This window comes from Grammomys surdaster, unplaced genomic scaffold (genome assembly GCF_004785775.1).
Source record: "Grammomys surdaster isolate TR1022 unplaced genomic scaffold, NIH_TR_1.0 140, whole genome shotgun sequence".
Taxonomy (NCBI): Eukaryota; Metazoa; Chordata; class Mammalia; order Rodentia; family Muridae; genus Grammomys; species Grammomys surdaster.
The window spans coordinates 1,856,589-1,879,599 of NW_021604598.1; the positions used below are offsets into that span (position 1 = coordinate 1,856,589).

Here is a 23,011-nt window from a genome sequence, read left to right on the forward strand (position 1 = left end):
TACCTGGCCTGATTTTTATTACTTCTTATTTTTTAATTTTATTTATTTACTTATTTCTTTATTGCTTTTTGGTTTTTCAAGACAGAGTCTCTCTGTGTAGTCCTGGCTATCCTAGCGCTTGCTTTGTAGACCAAGGTGACCTCAAACTCACAGAGATACGCTTGCCTTTGGAGTGCTGGGATTAAAAGTGTGCACCACCACCTCTTAGCTCTGATCTTTACTTTTGATTGGCACATGTTTGCACACTTTTGGGGCTACAGTGTGAGATTTTGCCACCAGTGACCATAGAATAATGATAGAAATGGCATATTAAGCTGGCCACCACAGCAAACAGATGTTTCCTCCTGTGACTCTGCAGGGTCTCTTCTAGCTATTTTGAAACAGTCTTGGGCTGCTCCTAACCCAGTCAGCCCAATGGAATTTACTCTTGCATTCAAACTGTAACACTGTAACCCTTGACCAGGACCTTTCCACCTTCTCACCTCCACCCCTCCCCTCTCAGCTTCTCCAACAATGTCTTTAGTCTTCACTCACTGAGATTTTTTTTTTTCAAGACGGGGTTTCTCTGTGTAGCCCTGGCTGTCCTGGAACTCACTTGGTAGACCAGGCTGGCCTCGAACTCAGAAATCCGCCTGCCTCTGCCTCCCAAGTGCTGGGATTAAAGGCGTGCGCCACCACCGCCCGGCTACTCACTGAGATTTTATGCACCTTGACATAATGCCCTCCAGCCTATTACAGCAAATAATAAGGCTGCCTGTTTCTTGTGGGAGTAATATTCCATGGTGTGTACACAATCCATTTCCTTTATCCATTTACCTATTGATGCACATTTGAGTCTATGTCTTGGCTTTTGTGAACAATGCCACAGTGCACACAGCCTCGAGCTCTGGGCACTCGTTAACATGCTGCTCTCCTTTCCTCCGGGCTTACTCCCCAGTAGGTGACAGCTCGTATGCTCATCCTATTCTGTGAGGAACTTCTATCCCATTTTCCACAATAGCTACAGAATTTCAATATAACTTATTGATAACTATCCATTTGGGGGTGTTCCTTTCAGGCTTGTGTGGAAACCAGAGACTGCTGCCCCCATGATTCTCTGCCTTTAGATTTACAATGTGGATTCCTTGGAACCAGAAGTCTACGAGGCTGTTAGGGGGCGGGAGTCTGCTTTTCTTCACATTTTTACTCTGCCTCCAACCTGCATGACACTTCAAAGGTCACCCAGTGACTGATGCAATGTCTATGTCCCGAACTGTGCTAAGTGACATTAATTCCCCTGGAAAACCAAGCATGGTGGCTCACAGCTGTAATCTCAGTACTAGGGAGACTAAGGCTAGGACCACCATTCCATACATTTAAGGACAGCCTCCGCTATACAATGAGAACCCCAGCATTCAGAAGGTGGAAGCAGGAGGATGGTGAGTTCAAAGTCATCCTCAGCTACATAGAAAGTTCCAGAGTAACCTGGAGTATAGGGGCCACCATTGAAACTACAGGGCCCTGAGAAAGAGGCTGAGAGGGAAGGTAGATCAGTTTCCATTTCCCTCTCTCTGGCGTTAGTTTCCGGTTCACCATTAAACCACCATTATCTGCACCTGTGGCATCCACCTTTATTGGTGATGGGAGCCAAACCACCCACCAAAGAGTTCTGTACTCCTGGACCATAGTGAGACTCAAGCCCTGTACCAAAAGGGGCAACGAAGAGGTTCACTGGGAAGAAGGTATTTAAATGGGGGGGGGGGGAACCAAGGCCTCTTAGAATCTAGAGCCCATTCTCTGGAGAAGTCTGTAAAGCTTGCCCCCCCCCAAAAAAAAGTCTTTCATTTTGTCCTAGGGTGTTTCCTCGCTCCTCCCTCCTTTTTTTTTTTTTTTTCTTTTTTGAAACTGGGTCACACATAGTCTAGGACAGCCTTGAACTCCTGATCTTTTTGCATCCACCTTCCAAATGCTGGAGTGATAGGTGTGTGTCACCATACCCATCTTGCATGCCCATTTTACAGAGGAGGAAACCGAGACTGGGATTAGGGGAACTAGAGAGAAGCCATCGGGGTTAGAACTGCTGAGCATAGCAAAGGGCCCCGGGGGTCCGAAGAAGCTGAAGAAGCTTCGGGTTCTGCATAGGAGGAGCAGCGCGGGAGCACCGAGCTGCGGTGCGGCTCCGCCCCCACGGGGGACGTGAAGACGCGGACCCCGCGCAGCGTGGGGACATGTGACCGACTGCAGAGGCCGCGCGCTGCATCCCCGGCCCGGCCGCGCTGCTGCGCAGGACGCGGTGAGGCGCGCGCCGAGGCCCGGGAGCACCAGCCGGGAGCACTACAGGGCGCGCGAGCAGACGCGTGGCCGCAAGACCTGGGCGGGGTCTCCTCAGGGTCCCCAGCTTCCCGCAGAAACGAAACTGAAAGAGGGGCCCGAGGGAGGCGGAGCTGCGCCGACGCCACCCAGGCTTGCGAGGCCCGGACCCAGGCGCCGCCAGGTGTGCTCCGGCCACCATGGCTCAGGATGGCGTGGAGGTAGGACAGCCGCGCCACCGGCGACAAGCCGCGCAGAAAGGGCTCCCAGGAACACCCTTGCCCCCTGGGCTGCCTCCCTCCTCCATCCCTGGGCACAGTGGGACTGTAGGGTCAGAGGTCACAAGGAAAGGGGGTAACCTGGCCTGCATCCCGCCACACACACACACCGCCAGACCCTAAATTCGCACCGGGTAGGCTGGGACGCGCCGCAGGCGCCACCATCCCCCAATGCCTGGAGAACTTTGGATTTTTCCAGGAAATGGCTTAAAGGGAGGTGGGGGGGAAGGGGATGCGGAGGCCAGAAGCCAGGGTCATATTCAGGAGAATGAAGGTGCAGGCGCTGCTCCCCGTCACCCTCGACATCAGAACTCATCCCCCCTCCATCCCAGTTGGAGAAGAGCGTCAGGCGCCTCCGGGAGAAGTTTCATGGAAAAGTGTCCCCCAAGAAGGCAGGGGCTCTTATGAGGAAGTTTGGCAGCGACCACACCGGAGTTGGGCGCTCTATCGTGTATGGTGAGTCAGCCCTGGGGGAACACTGAGTGGGTGTGGTTTAAGAATTGCTGTAGCGCCTTAGCGACCCTGGCTCTCCACCGCCTGGAACTCCGACACCCTTCAAGAGCCCCTCCCATATTCTCCCATTAGGTGTCAAGCAGAAAGATGGACAGGAGCTGAGCAACGATTTGGACGCTCAGGTAACCAATCCTCCCCCTCTCCTCAAAGGAAGGGGGAGAGCCCCATTTCTCTTGGGTAGAAAGAACAAATCAATGCTTCAAGTGCCACCTCACCATCTAGGGCCCTTGTCTTTCTCAAGCAGCCTGCAAACAGTAGGTGCTGATCACCTCCAATGGAGGAGACAGGGCAGTAGGATAAGGAAGTCCTGGATGTCGAAGAAGGCTCAGGGCAACTCTCCCTTGCACTAAAAGAAAGGCTGGGCTGGGCAGACCTGGGGAGAAAAGACGCCTGGATGGAGAGATGAAGGAATCAAGGCAATATGGTTGTTTCAGCTTCTCATCTTGTAGCTAGTACCCTGTGCATTCGATTTGCTTGAAAGACATACCAGAGTTTTATTTTGTAAAGACAGAGTCTTGCCAGGCAGTGGTGGCACACACCTTTAATCCCAGCACTTGAGAGGCAGAGGCAGGTGGATTTCTGAGTTCGAGGCCAGCCTGGTCTACAGAGTGAGTTCCAGGACAGCAGGGCTATACAGGGGAACCCTGTCTCAAAAAACAAAAACAAAAGAAAAAAAAAAAGGACAGAGTCTTTATGTAGCCCAGCCCTGGACTGCCCTGAAATTCACTGGATCGACCAAGCTGGCTTTAAATTCATAGAGATCCACTTGCTTCTACTTACCAAGAGCTGGGAATCAAGGTGTGCACCTCTGTGCTGGGCATCTAAAAGAATCCTACCAATATTATTGTTTAGGTTTAGGTTTATAAACAATATGACAAAATAATAATAGCAGGAAGTAGCCTTCCTGGAGAGCAACCCTGGGGCAGACCTCCAGGCCTTGGTTCATTTCGTACCCCTCCTCCCAGGAGGCAATCCAATTACACAAGAGCACAGCCCAGGGTCATGACATTCACCAGGTTCCCGAGACCAGCAGTTGACTTCAGGCATTCAAACTCCAGCCAGTTGGAATGAAGCTTGGGCTCTGAGAGGCCCCTCTGTGAGGACCCTCAAAGAGAGACAGGATTGCCCACTGCCCCACATCAGGGAGCAACTGGGCAGCCAATTAGACTTGCACCAAAGCCTAGAGCTTTTTAAAGCCATGTGGCCAAGGGGTGGAGAGATGGCTGAGTACTTAAGAGCCCTGACTGCTCTCACGGAGGACTCCCAGCTCCAATCCCAGCACCAAAATGAGACAGCTCACAACCACTCCAGTTCCAAGGGATCTGACGCCCTCTTCTAGCCTCCATGGGGCACTGCACATGTGTACATGCACATGGAGAGAGACACTACACATACACATTTTAAAACTTTTTAGTCTTTAAAACCATGTGGCATCAGAGGCCAGGTGTCACATGTGTGGCCTCTGGGAAGTCATGCAGGACTCTGGGTTCCATGGGCTGAGTGAATTCAGATTCTGGGCCATCTGGGAAATGAGAGTAGCAAATGTATCCAGTTCTCAAGGACATTCGGGACATCGTGCTTTTGTCTATTTTTACAATGCTAGGGATTGAACTTGGGACTTCATTGAGTAGGCAAGGGCTCTAATGCTAAGCCATGTCCCTAGCCTTCTCTATTTACGTGTAATCCTCCTGCCTCATCCTCCCAAATGGCTTGAATGACTGGTCTGTGTCACCAGACCCAGCTCCAGTGACTAACTGGAGAGCTCTCAACACAGGTGATAATGCTTTATCTCTGCTAGACCTATATAGAGCCAGGGTCCTGTCTCCATCCAGGGGCTTCTCCCCCTCTAAACATGGGTGTAGCACCCTGAGAGTATTTCTGGTTTCTGTCCTTCCCTTCGTGTCTCCCCTCAGGATCCACCAGAGGACATGAAGCAAGACCAAGATATCCAGGTGTGTTGGTGACTGGGATGGCTGTGGATGGAGGAGATACAGGGAAGACAGTATCCCCGGGGCAGGAGTCATGATGTGTTCTCTGCGGGGTCCAGAGGCAGAGATGACCTTTTTATCCACGTTCACCCATGTTGCAGGCAGTAGCCACCTCTCTGTTGCCCCTGACGCAAGCCAATCTTCGAATGTTCCAAAGAGCCCAAGATGACCTCATCCCTGCCGTGGACCGACAGTTTGCCTGCTCCTCCTGTGACCATGTGTGGTGGCGCCGTGTGCCCCAGAGGAAAGAGGTGGTAGCCCAGACTTAGCTTGGTTCCTTCCTATACCCCATTCCTGACCAGAAATTATGTTTCTAACTGAAGGTCATCAACTGGGGGAAGGGAGGGGTGTTATGTGCACGTGTGTGCATGAGTGTGTTTGTGTGTATCTATGTGTATGTACATGTGTAAGTGGAGGCCAGAGTTTGGTGGTGGGTGTGTTTCTCAGTCACCTTCCAACTTATTTTTTGAGACAGGGCCTCTCCCTGAACCCTGGGGCTCATCAGTTAATGTGTTGACCAGCATGGCCCAGGAAGCCTCCTGATTCAAGTTCCCTGGGACTAGGGTTATAAGAGCATTTAGCCATGCCTGGCTCTTCAATGTGTGCTATGGATTTGAACTCAGTCCCATGAGCACAGCCCACTTTACCCATGGAGCCATCTCTCCACCCCTTTCTTTTTGTGTTTATTTTTATTCATTTTTAAGTGTTTTTATGTATAGTAGTATTTTGCTCATATGTTTGTCTGTACCATAGTGCTGCATGGGTGCTGGGAATTGAACCTGGATCTTCTGCAAGAATAACAAGTACTCTTAACCATTGACCCATCTCCCCAGCCCCTTGGTTTGGTTTGCTTTGCTTTGGTATTTGTTTGTTTCTTGTTTTTTCACGACAGGGTTTCACTGTGTATCCTTGGCTGTCCTGGAACTTGCTCTGTAGACTAGGCTAGCCTCCTAGTCAGAGATCATCTGCCTTCCTCCCAAACCCCGCAGTGCTAAGATTAAAGGCATACTCCACCACCGCCTAGTCCCTTGTGCTGTTTTGTGACAGTCTCTCACATGGCCCCAGCTGGTCTCAGACTCACCCTATAGCTGAGGATGACCCTGACCCCTCATCCTTCTGCCTCCACACCTGGTTCATGTAGAACCAGGGCCTTCATGCATACCACACAAGCCCAATTCCAATATCCTTGAATTTAAGAAGTTGAACTTTTGGCTTTGACACCTATCAAACCCCAATCTGGCTCTCTAAGCTCTTTTACTTTTTGACTTAGAGTCTATGTAGTCCTGGCTGGCCTGGAACTAGAGATCTGCCTGCCTCTGCCTGAGTGCTGGGATTAAAGGCGTGTACTACCATGCCTGGCTTGGCTTCCTTACCTCTTGATTACTAGTGTGCTTCTGATAAAAGCTGAGGCTGCAGCTCCATTAGTACGGGGGCAACCTAGCATTCATGAAGCCATTGGTTCCCTCCCCAGCACCACCGATCAGGCACAGGCCTGTCGTCCTAGCACTTGAGAGGTGGAGGCAGGAGGACCAGGAGTTGAAAGCTGGCCTGGACCAAGTGAAACCTGCCTGAGCCCTGCACGTTGACCCTGACAGCTATGGGCTCCTCCCACTTTCTCAGGTGTCACGGTGTCGCAAGTGTCGGAAGCGTTATGAACCAGTGCCAGCCGACAAGATGTGGGGCCTGGCAGAGTTCCACTGCCCAAAGTGTCGCCACAACTTCCGGTGAGGGCCCGGACCCCAGCCCACCCTCAGCCCTGCCCCAGTCCAGCCCACCCTCAACCCAGTCCCCGCCTAGTCCCCTCCCCTGGGGGTGTGCCCAGCCACCCCCTCAGCCCCTCACAGCCCTGCTGGCCCCTAGGGGCTGGGCACAGATGGGGTCCCCATCACCCTGCTACGGGTGCGGCTTCCCTGTGTATCCCACTCGGATCCTGCCCCCGCGCTGGGACCGTGACCTGGATCGTCGCAGCACACACACCCACTCCTGCTCAGCTGCAGATTGCTACAATCGGAGAGGTGAGGCCCTGGTGCGCATCCTACATTCTGCATCCCCTGCGTATCTACCCCTGGAGCCGCTCCCTCCTCCCACGAGTCCTCCATGGTTCCCTAGAACTAGCTCCTCTCTCCCTCCTCCCATGGCGTTTCCAGTAGCCTGCTAGACCCATGGTCCCCACTGCCCGTGAGTCTGTTTTTGTGGCCAAGTCCCCACCTCCCTAAAGAGTTTCAACACCTGTAGATTTTATGACCTCTGACCTTGTGTCATTTGGCTCCAGTGGGTCTCCCCGCAGAGCCCCAGTCCCCTCTTACCTCCACAACCTCACAGGACCTCAGTGACTCTCCTTCCCCTAGAGCCCCACGTGCCTGGGACCTCCTGTGCCCACCCCAAGAGCCGTAAGCAGAACCACCTCCCCAAAGTGCTGCACCCTAGCAACCCCCACATCAGCAGCGGCTCCACGGTGGCCACGTGCCTGAGCCAGGGCGGCCTCCTGGATGACCTGGACCACCTCATCCTAGAAGACCTGAAGGAGGAGGAGGAGGAAGAAGAGGAAGATGGTGGGCCCCGAGAGTGACCCTGGCTAGGTGCACACAGGAACGACAGACACAGTGTGTGGACACCTCGTGTTGCTATAAGGAGATAGGAACTCCCTTGGGGGTACTCATAAGACAGTCACAACCGCACAAGCCGGGTTAACATAACAGCCTTCTTCAGAGAGTACGCCCCACCACGGAACTCGGCCCAGTAGACCCCGTCCTGGTATCGGCTCCGGTAATGACCTCCATGATACCATACTCCATTGAGGTTGGAGTGGGCACAGGCATGGTACCACCAGCCCCCACGATGGTACAAGGCACAGTTACCTGAGGGGAGAGAGAGAGAGAGATAGTTTATTTTCCCACCAAAATAAAAGTCTCTACCAGCACTTCTCTGTGCAAAGCTTTTGCAAGCATTCCTCAAGCTTCCCTATCTTATTGAATAGAAGCCCTAATACTCCATCTCTTCACCAAAATAAAAGGCTCTGGCTTCTTACTTTCTTCTTCAGAGTAATAGCCTTAATTCCCCATCTCCTCATCAAAATAAGAGGCATGCCTTCCCAATAATTTCTGCAAAGTGATGATCTATCATTCATTCCTTTTGGGGGAGAGGGCTTCTCTTTCCTTTCTAGAAGGTTTATCCCAAGTGTTCTGGTGCACACCTGTGATCTCAGTACATGGGAGACAGAAGCAAGAGGGTCTGGAGTTTCAGACCAGCCTGGGCTCTACAGTGAGATCCTGTCTCAAAAATATACAAACAGACTGGGGATATAGCTCAGTGGTAGAGTGTGCTTAGATTGCAGGGGGGCCCAGCTCTGTCCCCCCACCCTCTAAACAGGGTACCTAGATCTTTTAGTCAGCAGAGAAGAACTCTGGGCTTCCTGCTCCCCTATCAGAATAAAATCCCCTTGTTCTCTGGCAGAGAAGCTTTCTTAATTAACCTTAGAGGTGTTTCTTTCTGAGTCAGGGTATCGTGTAGCCCAGGCTGGCCTTGAGCTCGCTATCCTGAGGATGACCTGAGATTCCTGCCCCTCAGCCCTCCTCCTCCTGGAGCTGGGACTGCAGCCGTGTACCACCATAAAGAAAACTTTATTTTTAATGTAGATGCCCACAGAGGCTAGAAGTGTCAGATCCCCTGGCACTCAAGTTACGGGCTGTTGAGAACTGCCTAGTACGGGTGCTGAGAACCGAGCCCAGGAGGAATGGTACTGCTCCTAACTACTGAGCCATCTCCGGCCTCCCGAAAGGGAAAACCTAGCTTTACTGCTTTTCACTCTAACCAGACTAGCAGTCCCACCTCCCTGCCCTCCCACCAGAATAAAAGTTTTCCTTACCAGAATATGAGTCTCTGTCCCTATCCACAGTGCTGAAAGGTTTGTCATTGTGCCAGGAGAGGGAATCTCCAGCATCCCCACGGTACTGGCCAAGCCGCAGCCGGTAGTGGTCACTCTCGGATTCCAAGGAGAAGCTGTCATAGTGGGCACGTGCCCCACGGCCTCCCCAGTCTTCTAGGAGTATCAGTAGCTCGTGGTCCCCTCGGCTACTCACTTGATGCACGGGCTCCAAGCCCAGCCAGTGCTCTCCATCTGGCCGCCCAAAGCCCACCTGGAAGGGCGGGAGGAAGAGGATAGCCGTCCTCTCTGCCCAGTAGTCTCCACCCCAACCCCCACCCCAAGCACACACCTTGTAGTGCTGCCAGTTGGTGAAGAAGTTGACAGAGCCATCCTGCCGCCTCTGGATGACGGTCCAGCCTCCACCCTCCTGCTGCTGTTCACACCACACAGACACCACACGACGGCCCAGCCGCAGTTCATACACTCCACTCTGCCAGTGACCTGCCCCATGAGCCTCGGCACAATCCCTCCATGGGCCTGTGGCAAGGGGTAGTCTGAGCCAACCGACCCTTACTGGATGGTTGTTAAAGGTCCCCTTACCCAAATAAAAGTCATCTCCTGTCTCCACCTGAGGAAGAGCCATTTCCTTACCAGTCCCTCTTTTCTCAATAAGCATGACCCTAAGAGCCAACTTCTCACCAAAGTAGCCCTCATCAAAATAAGAGTGCCCCCTGTAGTGGCACACACCTTTAATCCCAGCTAGTCTAAAGATCTAAAGAGTGAGTTCTAGGACAGCCAAGACTACACAGAGAAACCCTGTTTTTTTTGTTGTTGTTGTTGTTTTTTAAGTTCCTGCATGTCTATTTTCCCTTCCTAGTGAGTGAAAGGATTGGTCTCGTTTGCTTCTTTACTGTTGGGAGCGCAACTGAAGACCTCGGTACTCTACCACAGAAGCACATCTCCAGCCTGTTCTCCTCACAGACTAATAGTCTTTTCTTATCCCCTCACTGGAATAAAAGTGTCATTTCCTCTAGTCCTCAGACTACCAGCCAAGTCCTAACTCTAGTGTTCCCAATTATCCGAAAGGCACTGGCACCCCTGGGTCCTCATCTCACACGCACCCCTGCAGGCTTGCTTTGACTTACCCACTGGCCTGGTGGGGACAGCAAGGTGCCCCGTGGGCAGCGGAGAAGATGGGGGTCCCTGCTGTCTCAAGCTCTGCTCTCTCTGGTGCTCTGGAGTTTGGTCCAGCCTCCTGCTGGTGTTGCTGGCACTGCCCACTAGACTCAGAGGAGCCAAAGGCACCAGGGGCAGTGGCAGGACCTGGGGCCACACAGACAAAATTACATTAACCTCTCAGCTAAGGAGGCCAGATAGCCCCTGGCATAGGGGGTGGGATAGGCAGGGTCCATAGATCAAATCTCCTACCAGATAAAATCAGGCAAGGCAGTGTCTCAGCTTTACCACTCATCCTAAGAAAAGCACGGAAGGCAAAGGAGGAGGTTGGGTGTCCTGCTCAGCCACCCTCCCTGTTCCTTTGAGATGGGGTCTCTAACTGCGCTTGAGCTAACCTGACAGCCAGCACGCTACAGGCAGCTTGTCTCCCCAGCACAGCACTGGAGCAGACACAGCACACACAGGCTGGCCCAGGCTTCCATGGTGCTGGGGATGGAACTTAGGTCCTCGTGCTTGCATACCAAACACTCTTCCAAACCGAGCCATCCCCCAGCCCGGCTTTATCTTGCTGTTGTTTTTTGTTTGAGAAGGGGTCTCACTCCAACTGGATAGACTGGAACTTGTCACACCCTCCTGCCTCTGCCTCCTCCGTGCTGGGGATTGCAGATATGTGACACCATGCTCCCGTCACTCTGTGTTTTTGAGCTCAGAGAAAGCTGGGCCGATTCCCAGCCTGCTGTTGATCACAGCTTCACTGCTGAGTAGGAGCACATAGACCTGGGACAATTTAGGAAAATCTGAAGAATCATCACTAATCCAAAATTCAGGCCCGATGCCGGAGATGTGCTTCAGCAGTAGAACAGTCACCTTGCATACAGAAGGTCCCAGGGACCCCAAAACCGACAGGAATGAAAATCCAGTCAACCAGGTTGTTGTCCCATGCCTGTCATTTGCACTGAGGAGGCAGAACATGAGAATCAAGGTCATCCTCAGCTACACTAGGAGCTAGAACCCAGCCTGGGCTACACGAGACCCTATCTCAATTAAAAAAAAAAAAAAAGGCAGTGGTGGTGCCTGCCTTTAATCCTAGCAGTCAAGAGGCAGACATGCGGATCTCAGTAAGTTCAAGGCCAGTCTGGTCTACAAAATGAGTTCCATGACAGCCATGGCTACACAGAGAAACCCTGTCTCAAAACAACAACAACAACAAAAATCAAAACAACAAACAGACAAACAAAACAAAACCAAAAAAAAAGCCTTTTTGGTTAAAAAGGCTGATGACAGAAATAGCCCAAAATTCAGAAATCTCTTGTAGTTACAAAAATATATTGTCTTAGGGACTGGAGAGCTGGCTCACCAGTTAAGAGCAGTGGCTATTCTTCCAGAGGACCCAGGTTCAATTCCCAGCACACATAAGGTGGCTCACAGTCATCTATAACTCCAGTTCCAGATCATTTTTGACCTGTATACACACGTGGTCCACAAACACATGCAGACATACATGGGTCCACGCACACTAAGATGAGCACTTGGGAGGCAGAGGCGAGTGGATCTCTGTGTTCATAGTCAGCCAGGTCTACGGAGTGAGTTCCAGGACAGCAAGGACTACAAAGAGAAATTCTGTCTAGTAAAACTAAAAAATAAAAAAGAAGAAGAAGAAGAAGAAGAAGAAGAAGAAGAAGAAGAAGAAGAAGAAGAAGAAGAAGAAGAAAAGAGAGAGAGAGAAAAGAAATCTCTGAGTATGATGATAGTGCATGTAAGCCTAAGCGCTGTGAATATTTTCGTGCAGCGGATGAGGCTCTCCCCAACCATTCACCCTGATGAGTAGTGGGTGGTGCCCCTGACACGGATCGCACCGCACAGCTAGCTACCTGCTGCTGTCCCCGTTCCGGGCCCGCGCACGCGCGTTGCAGGCGGCCAAGGAGGCTGCTATGCTGGCTCATGAGCTGCGCATGCTCACGGAGCTGCGCATCCAGCTGCTGCAGGCGCGCGGTCGTCCGGCGCGCTTCGGCCTCAGCGTCCAGCGCGCGCTGCGCGAGCAAACCGAGCGCGGCAGCAGGCTCCGCCCCCAGGTCAGGCTCCGCCCCCGCCTCCGGCTTCAGTTGCGTGCGCAGCTGGCCCAGGCGCGTGTTCAGCGTGAGACTGTGTTCTCGCAGCGCGCGCACCTCGCCCGCGAGCGCACCGCCCTCCGCCGCGCGCCTTTCCAGCGCGCGCAGCAGCTCCTCGTGGCGACCCAGGCGCATGCGTAGCGTGGCCAGTTCGCTGTCTTGGGTGACTTCTGAGCTCCTGCAGGCGGCGCCAGTCGCCTTCTGCTGGGACAAAACCAGGGTGACTCGGCATCGCGCGGCACCTCCAAGCACCCTGCAAGCGCCCAGCAGGAGCAGCAGCTGCAGCTTTCTCAGCCCGGCGGTTCCCATGGCCTCCACCTGCAGTGAAGAGGAAGGAGACGCCTGTGTTAGCCTAGAGAAGTCCCAAAGCTCCCGGGTAGCCAAGGAGGACTATAGTATTGATCCCTGGGCTTCATCTCCCACGGTAGTGCTTCACGACAGAGCTGAGCTGCAGCTCGCAGCGCAGATTGTCGGTTTACCATAGCTCATACGACAACCAGCATATGTTTACACCCCTCCACTCTCGTTTCCAGTCACCTCTCCCCTCAGAACCTTCAGTGGCTCCCACTTAAGGAGAAAAACCTCCATTTTGCGTGGAGGCCGGGGCCTATAGGAACCCTAGACCTCACTCATACTGGGACCCTCATTTCTAGTTTGAAACATGGTGTCACTATGAAGCCCAGGTTGTTAGCGATCTAGGTTGGAATCCTACTACCTGAGCCTCTCCATCCCTAGATGGTCTGTGTGTGCCACCATGCCATGCTTCACACAGTGTCTTCAGCCAGGTTAATAGTCATGACTCCCCCACTCCTGCCCCGCAGAATTCAGACCCAAGACCCCACGCCACCACTCCCAGGCACTCAGGGTCACACACTTGGACCTGCTTAGAAGGAACCATGAGTGCAAAGATCCTGGGATTGGATCTCATTTCAGATGTGCTGAAAAAAATAAATAGCAAAGAGGCCCGTGAGGGTGGTATGGAAGGGGTGAGTGAGCCCAGGAGACAGGAAGGCACCAAATTGGAGCACTCTGTCAGGTTCTGCTCTGAAGCACGGAGAACCGTGGAAACTTCTGAGCTAGAGGAAAGGCTCATAAGCTACAGCGGCCGCTCATCAGGCATGAGTTCCCAAGTGCTGGGCAGAGTCTTCTCTTTGGCACATGTGGCTGCCTTCATTGGCAAACTTGGAATAAATGAGAGGCCTAGGAGCCACCCCATGCCCCCCACACACAAATGTACACACACATACACGCATGCACACACATATACAACATACACACATGCACACATATATACAACATACATACACACACACACAATCAGGACCAGGTGCACTGTACGAACAGCATCTACCTATGTCCACTCCTACCCACGCTCACCTCTTATGGCCCAGATGCTGGCTCCAATGAGGTTTGCAGTAAGCCCACAAAATCTGAGGAAGGCCTGAAGGACCAGGATGAAGGACGGAGAGGGGCCTCTGGGTACAGGAGGCTGAAAGGACAGAAGCCGAGAGAAGACTTGGAAATCACCCATCCCCCAGTGCATGGATGGAGCCTGGGAGCACAGCAAGTATAAATATTTAGGATTTCCAGTGTGAGAACCCTGGGCAAAAAAGCCAGATCCCCTTGCCCAGGCCTGCAGAGCATGATAACAGAGGCCACTGCCCTCAAAGAGTTTCTTCCTGTGTCTCAGAGTCACAGAGCATGGGAGGTCCTGGGCCTGGTAGACTTGTAGCCTCCAGACTCAGACAACAATGTCAGTGATGATGGATCAGTGAGCATCCTGATGCAGGGGTGCTGGGGACACCCTTAAAAGGGTAAAACTTATTTCACATTTAATCCAAGCAGCCAGGAGAGGTGTGACTCAACTGCTGGGCCCCTGCCTAGAATCCCCTAGTGAAGGGCTGGGATTGTGGCTCAGTGATAGAACACTTACAAGGTTGGTACCCAATATTGCCAGAAGAAAACAAAACCTTAGGATGTGGTGACACATGCTTAATCACCTGGGAGGCAGCAGCAGTTGGATCTCTGTGAGTTCCAAGCCAGCCAGTGAGCCCCTATCTTAAAAAGGGTGGGGTGGGTGTTAGATCTGAAATGATGAAGGCGACATTAAAATAAAAGAGGTCGTAAATGACCTTGACAGAACAGACCATAAACTGACCTTCACAGAGCAGACAGTCCTTTACTAGAGCAACAAGGCGGAGATTGAATCAAGGCACGGGAGGCTGGGGCTTTAGAGGACACAAAAGGGAACTTTTGGGTGGAAAACTTCACCTGAGGGTTGTTCTTTGGTATTTTTATCCTGTGTTGACGTCATTAGTCTTCTCCTGGCTCTGGCCTGGAGATGTTCCTTACTGTGCTGGCTTTCTTGTCAGGCAAGATGTTTCTGTCCCTGTGCTACCAGTGAGTTTCCGAGCTTGTCTGAGGCTCTTTGTTTTAGATCCTTGTCTTAGTCACTGTCCTTCTGCTGTGAAGAGACACCATGACAGAGGCCTGACACAAGAAAACATTTTTTTTTTTGTTGTTGTTTTTTTGTTTTTTCGAGACAGGGTTTCTCTGTGTAGCCCTCCCTAGCTGTCCTGGAACTCACTCTGTAGACTAGGCTGGCCTCGAACTCAGAAATCCGCCTGCCTCTGCCTCCCAAGTGCTGGGATTAAAGGCGTGTGCCACCACTGCCCGGCTACAAGAAAACATTTTATTGGGTGCTTGGTTACAGTTTCAGAGGGTGAGTCTATGACCATTGTGGCAGGGAGCATGGCAGCAGACAGACAGACAGACAGACAGACAGGATCCTGGAGCACTAGCTGAGAGCTTGCATGTGACTACAGGCAGGTAAGAGAGGAGTGACCTTTTTGTTTGGTTTTAGACCCTGGAACTGGATACTGGGTTGCATGTTTTGCATACCTAAGCAGACTTGGCTTATAGGTTCTCCCAGCATCCCTCAGTCCCAACCTGGCACACCCTGCTTTTAACCCTGATCTTTCCAGCTCAGAGGTTGGGCTACCCTTCCCCCAGAGACTCTTCCCTAATAGTCCAGACATTTTGTCTCCCTCATCCCTTCTCCTTCTCTCTCTTCCTGCCTTGTACTCTTTCTCTATCTTTCTTTTCTTTAACAGAGACTCCCTCATGGTGACATCTCTGGCCTCAGTCCTTGGGGGCAATGAACTTACCCAGGAGCAGCTGCATTTAATATAATCTAACTTGGCTTGAACTGGCTGGCTCACTTCATTGGCAGAGAAATAACTTATTACTTTTAAGTCCACAAAGTGACACATCTCCTCCAATAAGGCCATACCTCCTAATCTTTCCCAAACTGTTCCACCAAGTGGGTACCAAATGTCTGAATATATGAGCCTTCTTCAAACCACCACAGTTATTAACTATTCACTGGCTGTGGTGGTACATGCCTTTTATCTCCACACTCAGGAAGCTGAGGCAGATGGATCTCTGTGAGATCCAAGCTAGCCTGGTCTACATAAGGAGACCCTGTCTCAAAAAAAAGAAAGAAAGAAAAAGAGAAGGATGAGTGTGCTCACATTCCTGCATATACTGCACACCTTCAAATGAAAAGAGCCAGGCAGTGCTGGTGCACACCTTCTATCCCAGCATTCAGGAAGCAGAGGCAAAAGGGTCTGTCTCTATGAGTCCAGGGCCAGCCTGGTCTACAGAGCTAATTCCAGGAAAGCTGGGGCTACACAAAGAAACCCTGTCTCCAAAACCCCAGGGGTGATTGGAGGGAAAGAGAGAAAGAAAGAAAGAAAGAAAGAAAGAAAGAAAGAAAGAAAGAAAGAAAGAAAGAAAGAGAGAGGAAAATAGCTCAGGCTTGTGTGGCTCCGCTGTCCTTAATGCCATCAGACCTAGGACTCTGTTCACACAGCACAGCTCTGCTCACACATCCTACTGCAGAGTTTCTGTTTTTCTCCCACACAGCCACATTTTCATATCAGTCAAACAAAAACTATGCAGCAACAGAGCAAAAGTAAGAAGTCCATGTGGTGCCGGGCAGTGGTGGCGCACGCCTTTAATCCCAGCACTTGGGAGGCAGAGGCAGGTGGATTTCTGAGTTCGAGGCCAGCCTGGTCTACAGAGTGAGTTCCAGGGCAGCCAGGACTACACAGAGACCCTGTCTCGAAAAACCAAAAAAAAAACCAAAAAAAAAAAAAAAAGAAGAAGTCCATGTGGTCATTTTCCAGAGATAGAGATAGAGAGATTCCACAGCCCAGACACAGGATCCCTGACCAGGCCTGCATTGGGCAAACTGGCCTCTCCTCACTTAGCAAGGTCCTCAACTCACCAAAACTGAGCACACTCCAGGGCCAAGACGGGAAAGGACTGTTTCAGACTAGAAAAAATCTGTCAGCCCTGGGCTAGGAAGAAGCCCTTTGCTTCTCTATTACCAGCAGAGAGAAGAAAACTCAAGACATCACAGAGAAGGGCTAAGGACAAAAGAGATGAGGGTCAGTGGCAGGGCTGAGATGTAGACGGGACAAGAGAAAGGTGAAACTTTAGGGATAATGAAGAGACAGCTGGTGACAGTCTTGTAAGGGGAGGGATAAGAATAGGAAGCCAGGGCTGGAGATGGCTCAGAGGTTAAGAGCACTGACTGCTCTTCCAGAGGTCTTGAGTTCAACTCCCAGCAACCACATGGTGGCTCACAACCATCTGTAATGGGATCTGATGCCTAGTCTAGTGTGTCTGAAGACAGCTACAGTGTACTCATATACGTACAGTTAATAATTAAAAAAAAAAAAGGAAGCCAGATGGGGTGGGAAGGGTGAACAGGAGCAGACCCAGCCTCCTGGGAGGGGACCAGCAAAGCTGGCCCTCAGGATCTGAAAGACAAAGATGAGGGACCACTTAGGGCCCAGCCCTTGACTGGCTGAGGCCCTGACCAGTGTGCCCGAGATCAGCACTGCATCTTTCTTCATGGAGGGCAGGGAGACAGGATATTTAGTTAGGGGGTCTGTTAAGGGCCTCAGATGGCTGTTAAAGATGGGAGGCAGACCAGCAGAAGGATACTGAGTCCAAGGCTAGCTTGGGCTGCATGGTGAAATGGGGAAGAGAGAAGTGAGATAGGAAGGAAGGAGGGAAGGAAATGGATGCAAGGAAGAAAGAGAAAAAATGAAGGAGTCAACCTAAAGTAAGGACGTATGAAAAACATAAGGAAATCCAATATTGGTAAGCTGATTGTTCGATAAAACTGGCTGGAGAGATGGCTCAGGGTGTTTGATTCCTAGCACCCACACAGCAGGTCACAACCATCTCTAACTCCATTCCCACTTCAGGATGCCCACCTCTTGTCTCCACAGAAGCAGTACACAAATATCCATTCATGCAAAATACTCCTGGGCATAATATAATAAATAGTTTAAAACATTTTAGGGGCCTGGCAAATAGGCTCAGTGAGATGCCAACTACCACCAAGTCTGAGGATCTGGACTCTATATCCAGACCTCATATGACAGGAGAGAACCAACTCTTTTTATTTTTAAAACATTTATTTTATTTATATAAGTACATTGTAGCCGTCTTCAGACACACCAGAAGAGGGCACCATGTGAGCCACCATGTGGTTGCTGGAAAAGCCAGTGCTCTTAAACGGCTGAGCCATCTCTCCAGCCCGAGAACTAACTCTTAAAAGTTACCCTCTGACCTCCTCATGTGTGTCATCACATATGCACGACCACAGATAATAAATAGAATTTATTTGGAGAGGGGGGGAACATAATGGTATATGCCTTTAATCCCAGTGCTTGGAAGACACAGGCCCACGGATCTGTGAGAGTTTAGCCAGCCAGGAATGTTGGCACATGCATCTAATCCCAGCTCTCAGCATAGGCAAGCGGATTTCTGTTAGTTGCAGGCCAGTGTGGGGCTGCGTGAGATCCTGCTTCAGAATAAAAAAAATGCCTGAAAGGCCAAAAAAAGGAAAAAAAAGGTAAAAGGAGAGAAAGAGTCGCATGCCTTGCAAAAACGTTCAAGATAAGGATTCGAACCTTCAAATAACTGTGCGGCCCTTCCATTTCCGTAGAAAGGGGCACGGTATCTTTATAACAACCCCTGGAAAGATTCCTTCGTTCTTTAAGCCACCCAGCGGTAAGGACCGCAGGATGACGTCACTGGCGGGCCCACAGGAAGTTGGAAGCGCTACGAACCGCGCGGTACCGGAAATCGGCCACGCAGTGCGTAAGGCCCATCCTCCTTGAGTCTCCTGTACGGAAGTGAGCTGTGTGCGCCGGAAGCGACTGCAAGAGGCTGCCTCGTGGGGAAGCAGGCAGCATGGGACAGTCAGGGCGGGTGAGGCGCGGCGGCCCGGGCGGGCATGGGGCTCTGGTGGGGTCGCGACCGAAGCCTGGGCGCTCACCGCCTGCCTGTCGTCCCCGCAGTCCCGACATCAGAAGCGCGCTCGCGCCCAGGCGCAGCTCCGCAACCTCGAGGCCTACGCCGCTCAGCCGCACTCATTCGTGTTCACGCGAGGCCGAGCGGGTCGCAGTGTCCAGCAGCTCAGCCTGGATGTGCGACGGGTCATGGAACCTCTCACCGCCACCCGCCTGCAGGTCTGCATCCCTCAGCCCTTCATCTCCAGGCCCGGGGCTCGGTATCTGGGCGAGGACTTGGGGCCAGAAGTTGATAGTTAAATTCAGTAGCAGAGTGCCTGCCTTTCATGTGGGAGGCCCTGGCTTAATCCCCAGCACCGCTTGATCCAGTCGTAAGGAACGGTGTGCAGGCGAAATCGGGAATAGGAAGGAGGGGGAGAGCACCTTAGAGGCTATCCGTGGTTACATAGTGAGGTCTGGGGGGGGGGGGCAATCCTTAGGTGACTCAGTGGGAAAAGGGGCTTGCTACTAAGACATAGTTCAGTTCCTGTGTCCCACAAAGTAGAGAAAGCCAGCTCCTGACGGTTTGTCCTCTGGCCTCCATCTGTGCGCCCCTACACGCTTGTACACAAATATTCTTTAAAAATTATTTTTGAGTGCTGGGGCTATAGTTTAGGGATACGCGTAAGACCCCATTACCTCCAGAAAGGTGGTATGTGGTCAGAAATAACATCTCAGAATCATCAGTTTAAGGTTCTTTGCTCAATAAGAAATATCTGTATCCATTTCTTTCTCCATTGTCAGGTTCGAAAGAAGAACTCACTGAAGGACTGTGTGGCAGTGGCCGGCCCCCTGGGGGTCACACACTTCCTTATTTTGAGCAAAACAGACAGCAGTGTATACTTGGTGAGTGGCCACCACACCATGCCTTTCTCTCCCTGGGCCCCAGCTGCTCCTGTCTCATGATGAGCCCACTGCCCTGAGCTGTTGTGATGTTGGCTTCAAAGTAAACGCTCTGAAGGAAAGGAGCAAGGCTTTCCCTCTGTCCCACCCACTAGCTAGACCCCTCCACCCTCACCCAACCTTTCTTTGGCAGAAGCTGATGCGACTCCCGGGAGGCCCCACTTTGACCTTCCAGATCAACAAGGTGAAGAAGGGCAGCAAGGCGAGCCCATGTTGTCTGGAGAGGGCCCTGGCCACACAGGGGGTCCTCAGCCTCGCTTCACTTTCCCTTTCAGTACACACTGATACGGGATGTTGTCTCTTCTCTGCGCCGCCACCGGATGCACGAGCAACAGTTTAACCACCCGCCCCTCCTGGTGCTCAACAGTTTCGGCCCCCAGGGCATGCATGTCAAGCTCATGGCCACCATGTTCCAGAACCTGTTCCCATCCATCAACGTGCACACGGTGGGCAGGATCTTGTGGCTGCAGCAGGGGTGGTTGGGCAGTTGGAAAGGGAGCAGGTAGCGCAGACCACACGATATGTCTCCATTGTATGGGGAGACTTGCTGGCATAAAGCAACTAACTTGATCTTAAATTCGAAGGCAAAGTTGATGTGATTTTGTTGATCTCATGTATCTCAAGCTGGCTTCCGACTTTGTGGCTGAGGCTAGACTTCTGATCTTCCATCTTCTATGCTTAGTACACCTTAAGAGGTGTACAACCTTTTATTTTAGGTGCTAGTAATCAAACTTAGGCTTTATGCATTGTAGGCCAGTACCCTACCAACTAAGCTGTATCTCTGCCCCCTTTTCTTGATTCAAGGTCTATGTTAGACCAGGCTAGGATTAGACTTGTGATCTTTTTTGCATTAGCCACCTAGCAAGACTAGAGTTTCAAGTACACTCCTGGCTCCAGAGCTTCGGATGCTAAACCCTGGCACCAGTGGTTCTCCTTACAAGCTCTTAAGTCTGATGGTTGTCTTCGGTGGCCCCTGCAACTGAGACTTTTAGCCAGTGCTCCAGACAGACCCTGGTTGTAGCTTCTAACACCTGGGACATCCCTATTGCCTTGTGCAGGCACAGACTGCTAGAGAAAGCCAGTACTCCTTCCCAGTTTTAGTGCTTGGTTTCAGCACTTAGTCCACAGGCAGCTCATGGTCCCCTTGCCTCTGCCCCCAGGTGAACCTGAACACCATTAAGCGCTGCCTCCTCATTAACTACAATCCCGACTCCCAGGAGCTGGACTTCCGGCACTAGTGAGTGTGGTGGGGGGGACTCAGTGTGGGACACCCATGCACCTGATGAGAAGTCTGCTGCTGAGATTGTGTGATTGCTCAGCCTCAAAGTAAACGCCCTGATGCATGGATAGGAGAGGGCAAAGAGCTGGCCTTGGAGTCCACGACCCTTCACCTCTCCCTCTGTTCCCACCATTGCAGCAGCATCAAAGTGGTTCCTGTGGGTGCAAGCCGGGGCATGAAGAAGCTCTTACAGGAGAAGTTCCCTAACATGAGCCGGCTGCAGGATATCAGTGAGCTTCTGGCCACGTAAGAGAGCGGTTGGGTGGCAGCTGCGGCTTAGGGATCCTAGATCAGCCTGTGGAGCACCCGAGGTAACCTGTCATCCTACACAGGGGTGCAGGCCTGTCAGAAAGTGAGGTGGAGCCAGACGGAGAACACAATACCACAGAACTGCCCCAGGCTGTGGCTGGCCGTGGCAACATGCAGGCCCAGCAGAGTGCCATCCGGCTTACAGAGGTGAGGGGTGGCTATGGTTGCCCTCATAACTCCCAGTCCCAAAGCCAGCCTGACTCTTCCCATCCATGTGTTGCCAGATTGGGCCCCGGATGACACTGCAGCTCATTAAGATCCAGGAGGGTGTTGGGAACGGCAATGTTCTCTTCCACAGTTTTGGTGAGGGGGCAGGGTGAGGCCAGCCCATGAGAGCAGTGTTCAGTCCCATTGTGACCTTGACAAATAATGTCTGATCCTTTCTCACAGTACACAAGACTGAGGAGGAGCTGCAGGCCATCCTGGCAGCGAAGGAGGAAAAGTTACGGCTCAAGGCACAGCGTCAGAACCAACAGGCAGAGAACGTGCAGCGCAAGCAGGAACTGCGTGAGGCCCACAAGTATGCAAAGACACTGGACAGAAAGGGTTGGGAGCCTGCCTGGTCACCTGGGCAAGCTGACCCGTGATACACTTATCCTCCAGGAAGAAGAGCCTAGCAGGCATAAAGCGAGCCCGTGCAAGGGCCGATGGTGACAGTGATGCCGAGGACCCAGGGGCACCTCCAGAGGCATTGGGGGCAAGCCAGCCTGAAGAGGAAGAGGATGACGCTGAGTATTTCCGCCAGGCTGTGGGCGAGGAGCCTGATGAAGGTGTGCGGCAATGTCTGCTAGTGAGACCCCTTGACCTTTTTTTTTTTTTAATTTCTTCTGAGGACCATAACCATTTCTCTCCCCTACAGACTTGTTCCCCACAGTGGCCAAGCGGAGACGGCGGGGCGGACCTCTGGGCAAGAAGAAGCAAGGAAAGGAGCAAAGGCCTGGTAATAAAGGCCGAGGTCAGGGTGGCAACTGGCGGGCTCTAAAGCTACGTGGTAAATCCCAGAGAGTCAAGAGCAAGCTGGGACCCAGAGCTACACACCATAATGTGGGTCCAGCATCAAGGAGAGGAACCTGAACCTGTCTGGTCTGATGGACCATGGATGCCTCAGATTGGGGCCCGGAAGCTGTCCTGGCGTCCAGTGCAGTCCGGTTTCCTTTTATAAAGGATCTGCCTAGTTCTTACTTCCAATAAACTTTAACATGGCACTTTTTGAGTTTTCTCTCTGGTTGGGGCAGGGCAGAGCTAGCAGTACTTGGTTGTGACAGGCCAAGAGGCAGGCCCAGCCAGGATAGTACAGAGAGTAAATGGGGCTAGGTGGGAGGTGTTAAGAGTGCTGGCTTATGTCTTAAGCCTGTGCCCAGACTGCTGGGAACCCAGAAGCTGCTGTGAAGATTATGTCTGCCCTCTCGGGTGAGCCAGCACTCAACCACCTGACATGGGCTCTATGGGGCTAACCAATACCCCACCAGGTGCCAGCTCAGAGGGACATTAAGGGAAGGATGGTGGAGGGAGTTTGAAGTGGCCAGGCCAGAAGTAACCCAACACACAGCTTGTGGTTCTTTCTTAGAGGATACTTGGTGGGGCTGGCTGCTTGCTGGATCTGGGAATAATGCATTGGTTTGTAAATGGGGCAGAGATGTCTGGAATGGTAAGGTTACAGAGTAGATACCCCTCACTGTTATCTGGGTACCCTCTGGTGGCTTTGGAGGACTTAAGAACTTTGCAACTGCTCTGAGTGGTGATGGCAAGCAAGCCATCTGTAGTGTCTCAGTACAGGGTCCTGTGCCTACCCAGCCTTGTTTCCAAATGACTTAATGTGGTCCTGGCCCACTCCATATGAAGACAGCTTGCTCTTTCAAGTAATGGTAAGGGACCTGCCAGGCCGCATTTGCACAGGGCCTCCACCTGCTCAACACTCACTGGTAGGAA

The 23,011-nt window shown here is 52.0% G+C and overlaps 3 protein-coding genes and 2 non-coding genes across 6 annotated transcripts; 4 read left to right on the forward strand and 1 right to left on the reverse strand.

The window, feature by feature from the left end:
- The first annotated feature begins 2,359 nt into the window (after window positions 1–2,359).
- On the forward strand, window positions 2,360–8,100 carry CUNH19orf66 (chromosome unknown C19orf66 homolog). The gene is made up of 8 exons (XM_028763893.1): window positions 2,360–2,510; window positions 2,900–3,023; window positions 3,153–3,202; window positions 4,994–5,032; window positions 5,170–5,319; window positions 6,689–6,792; window positions 6,929–7,083; window positions 7,417–8,100. The coding sequence occupies exons 1-8, from the start codon at window positions 2,490–2,492 to the stop codon at window positions 7,635–7,637; spliced, it is 864 nt and encodes a 287-aa protein (XP_028619726.1). The 5' UTR covers window positions 2,360–2,489; the 3' UTR covers window positions 7,638–8,100.
- On the reverse strand, window positions 7,670–13,736 carry Angptl6 (angiopoietin like 6). Its single transcript, XM_028763892.1, has 6 exons — window positions 13,595–13,736; window positions 11,981–12,535; window positions 10,079–10,256; window positions 9,283–9,470; window positions 8,934–9,204; window positions 7,670–7,926 (listed from the first exon to the last, which is right to left on the reverse strand). The coding sequence occupies exons 2-6, from the start codon at window positions 12,524–12,526 to the stop codon at window positions 7,736–7,738; spliced, it is 1,374 nt and encodes a 457-aa protein (XP_028619725.1). The 5' UTR covers window positions 12,527–12,535; window positions 13,595–13,736; the 3' UTR covers window positions 7,670–7,735.
- Window positions 13,737–18,362: 4,626 nt separating this feature from the next.
- Window positions 18,363–22,287, forward strand: LOC114618145 (suppressor of SWI4 1 homolog). Of its 2 annotated transcripts, none has more exons than XM_028763807.1 (12): window positions 18,363–18,511; window positions 18,601–18,771; window positions 19,336–19,437; window positions 19,628–19,678; window positions 19,770–19,940; window positions 20,655–20,731; window positions 20,912–21,019; window positions 21,106–21,229; window positions 21,307–21,385; window positions 21,473–21,602; window positions 21,686–21,852; window positions 21,942–22,287. In XM_028763807.1, exons 1-12 carry the CDS (start codon window positions 18,494–18,496, stop codon window positions 22,154–22,156), a joined length of 1,413 nt encoding a protein of 470 aa, XP_028619640.1. In that variant the 5' UTR covers window positions 18,363–18,493; the 3' UTR covers window positions 22,157–22,287. The 2 variants fall into 2 exon arrangements, with proteins under 2 accessions (XP_028619640.1, XP_028619641.1); XM_028763808.1 differs by having other exon boundaries at window positions 18,431–18,511; window positions 20,915–21,019.
- LOC114618276 lies at window positions 19,484–19,566 on the forward strand. The gene has a single exon (XR_003710937.1). It is a non-coding gene; the product is annotated as a small nucleolar RNA SNORD105 (small nucleolar RNA).
- On the forward strand, window positions 20,764–20,843 carry LOC114618277. Its single transcript, XR_003710938.1, has one exon. It is a non-coding gene; the product is annotated as a small nucleolar RNA U105B (small nucleolar RNA).
- Window positions 22,288–23,011: the final 724 nt, after the last annotated feature.

Bases quoted from the DNA above. Each gene is read 5' to 3' on its own strand.
- CUNH19orf66 (XM_028763893.1), top strand. From the start codon at position 2,490: ATGGCTCAGGATGGCGTGGAG. The intron at 2,511-2,899 runs GTAGGACAGCCG...CCTCCATCCCAG, and splicing joins TGGCTCAGGATGGCGTGGAG to TTGGAGAAGAGCGTCAGGCG. The intron at 5,033-5,169 runs GTGTGTTGGTGA...CCCATGTTGCAG, and splicing joins AGCAAGACCAAGATATCCAG to GCAGTAGCCACCTCTCTGTT.
- Angptl6 (XM_028763892.1), bottom strand. From the start codon at position 12,526: ATGGGAACCGCCGGGCTGAGAAAGCTGCAGCTGCTGCTCCTGCTGGGC. The intron at 10,257-11,980 runs GTAGCTAGCTGT...GTGTGGCCCCAG, and splicing joins CGGAACGGGGACAGCAGCAG to GTCCTGCCACTGCCCCTGGT. The intron at 7,927-8,933 runs GTAAGGAAAACT...CTCTCCCCTCAG, and splicing joins GGACAGAGACTCATATTCTG to GTAACTGTGCCTTGTACCAT.
- LOC114618145 (XM_028763807.1), top strand. The intron at 18,772-19,335 runs GTCTGCATCCCT...CTCCATTGTCAG, and splicing joins TCACCGCCACCCGCCTGCAG to GTTCGAAAGAAGAACTCACT. The intron at 20,732-20,911 runs GTGAGTGTGGTG...CCACCATTGCAG, and splicing joins GAGCTGGACTTCCGGCACTA to CAGCATCAAAGTGGTTCCTG.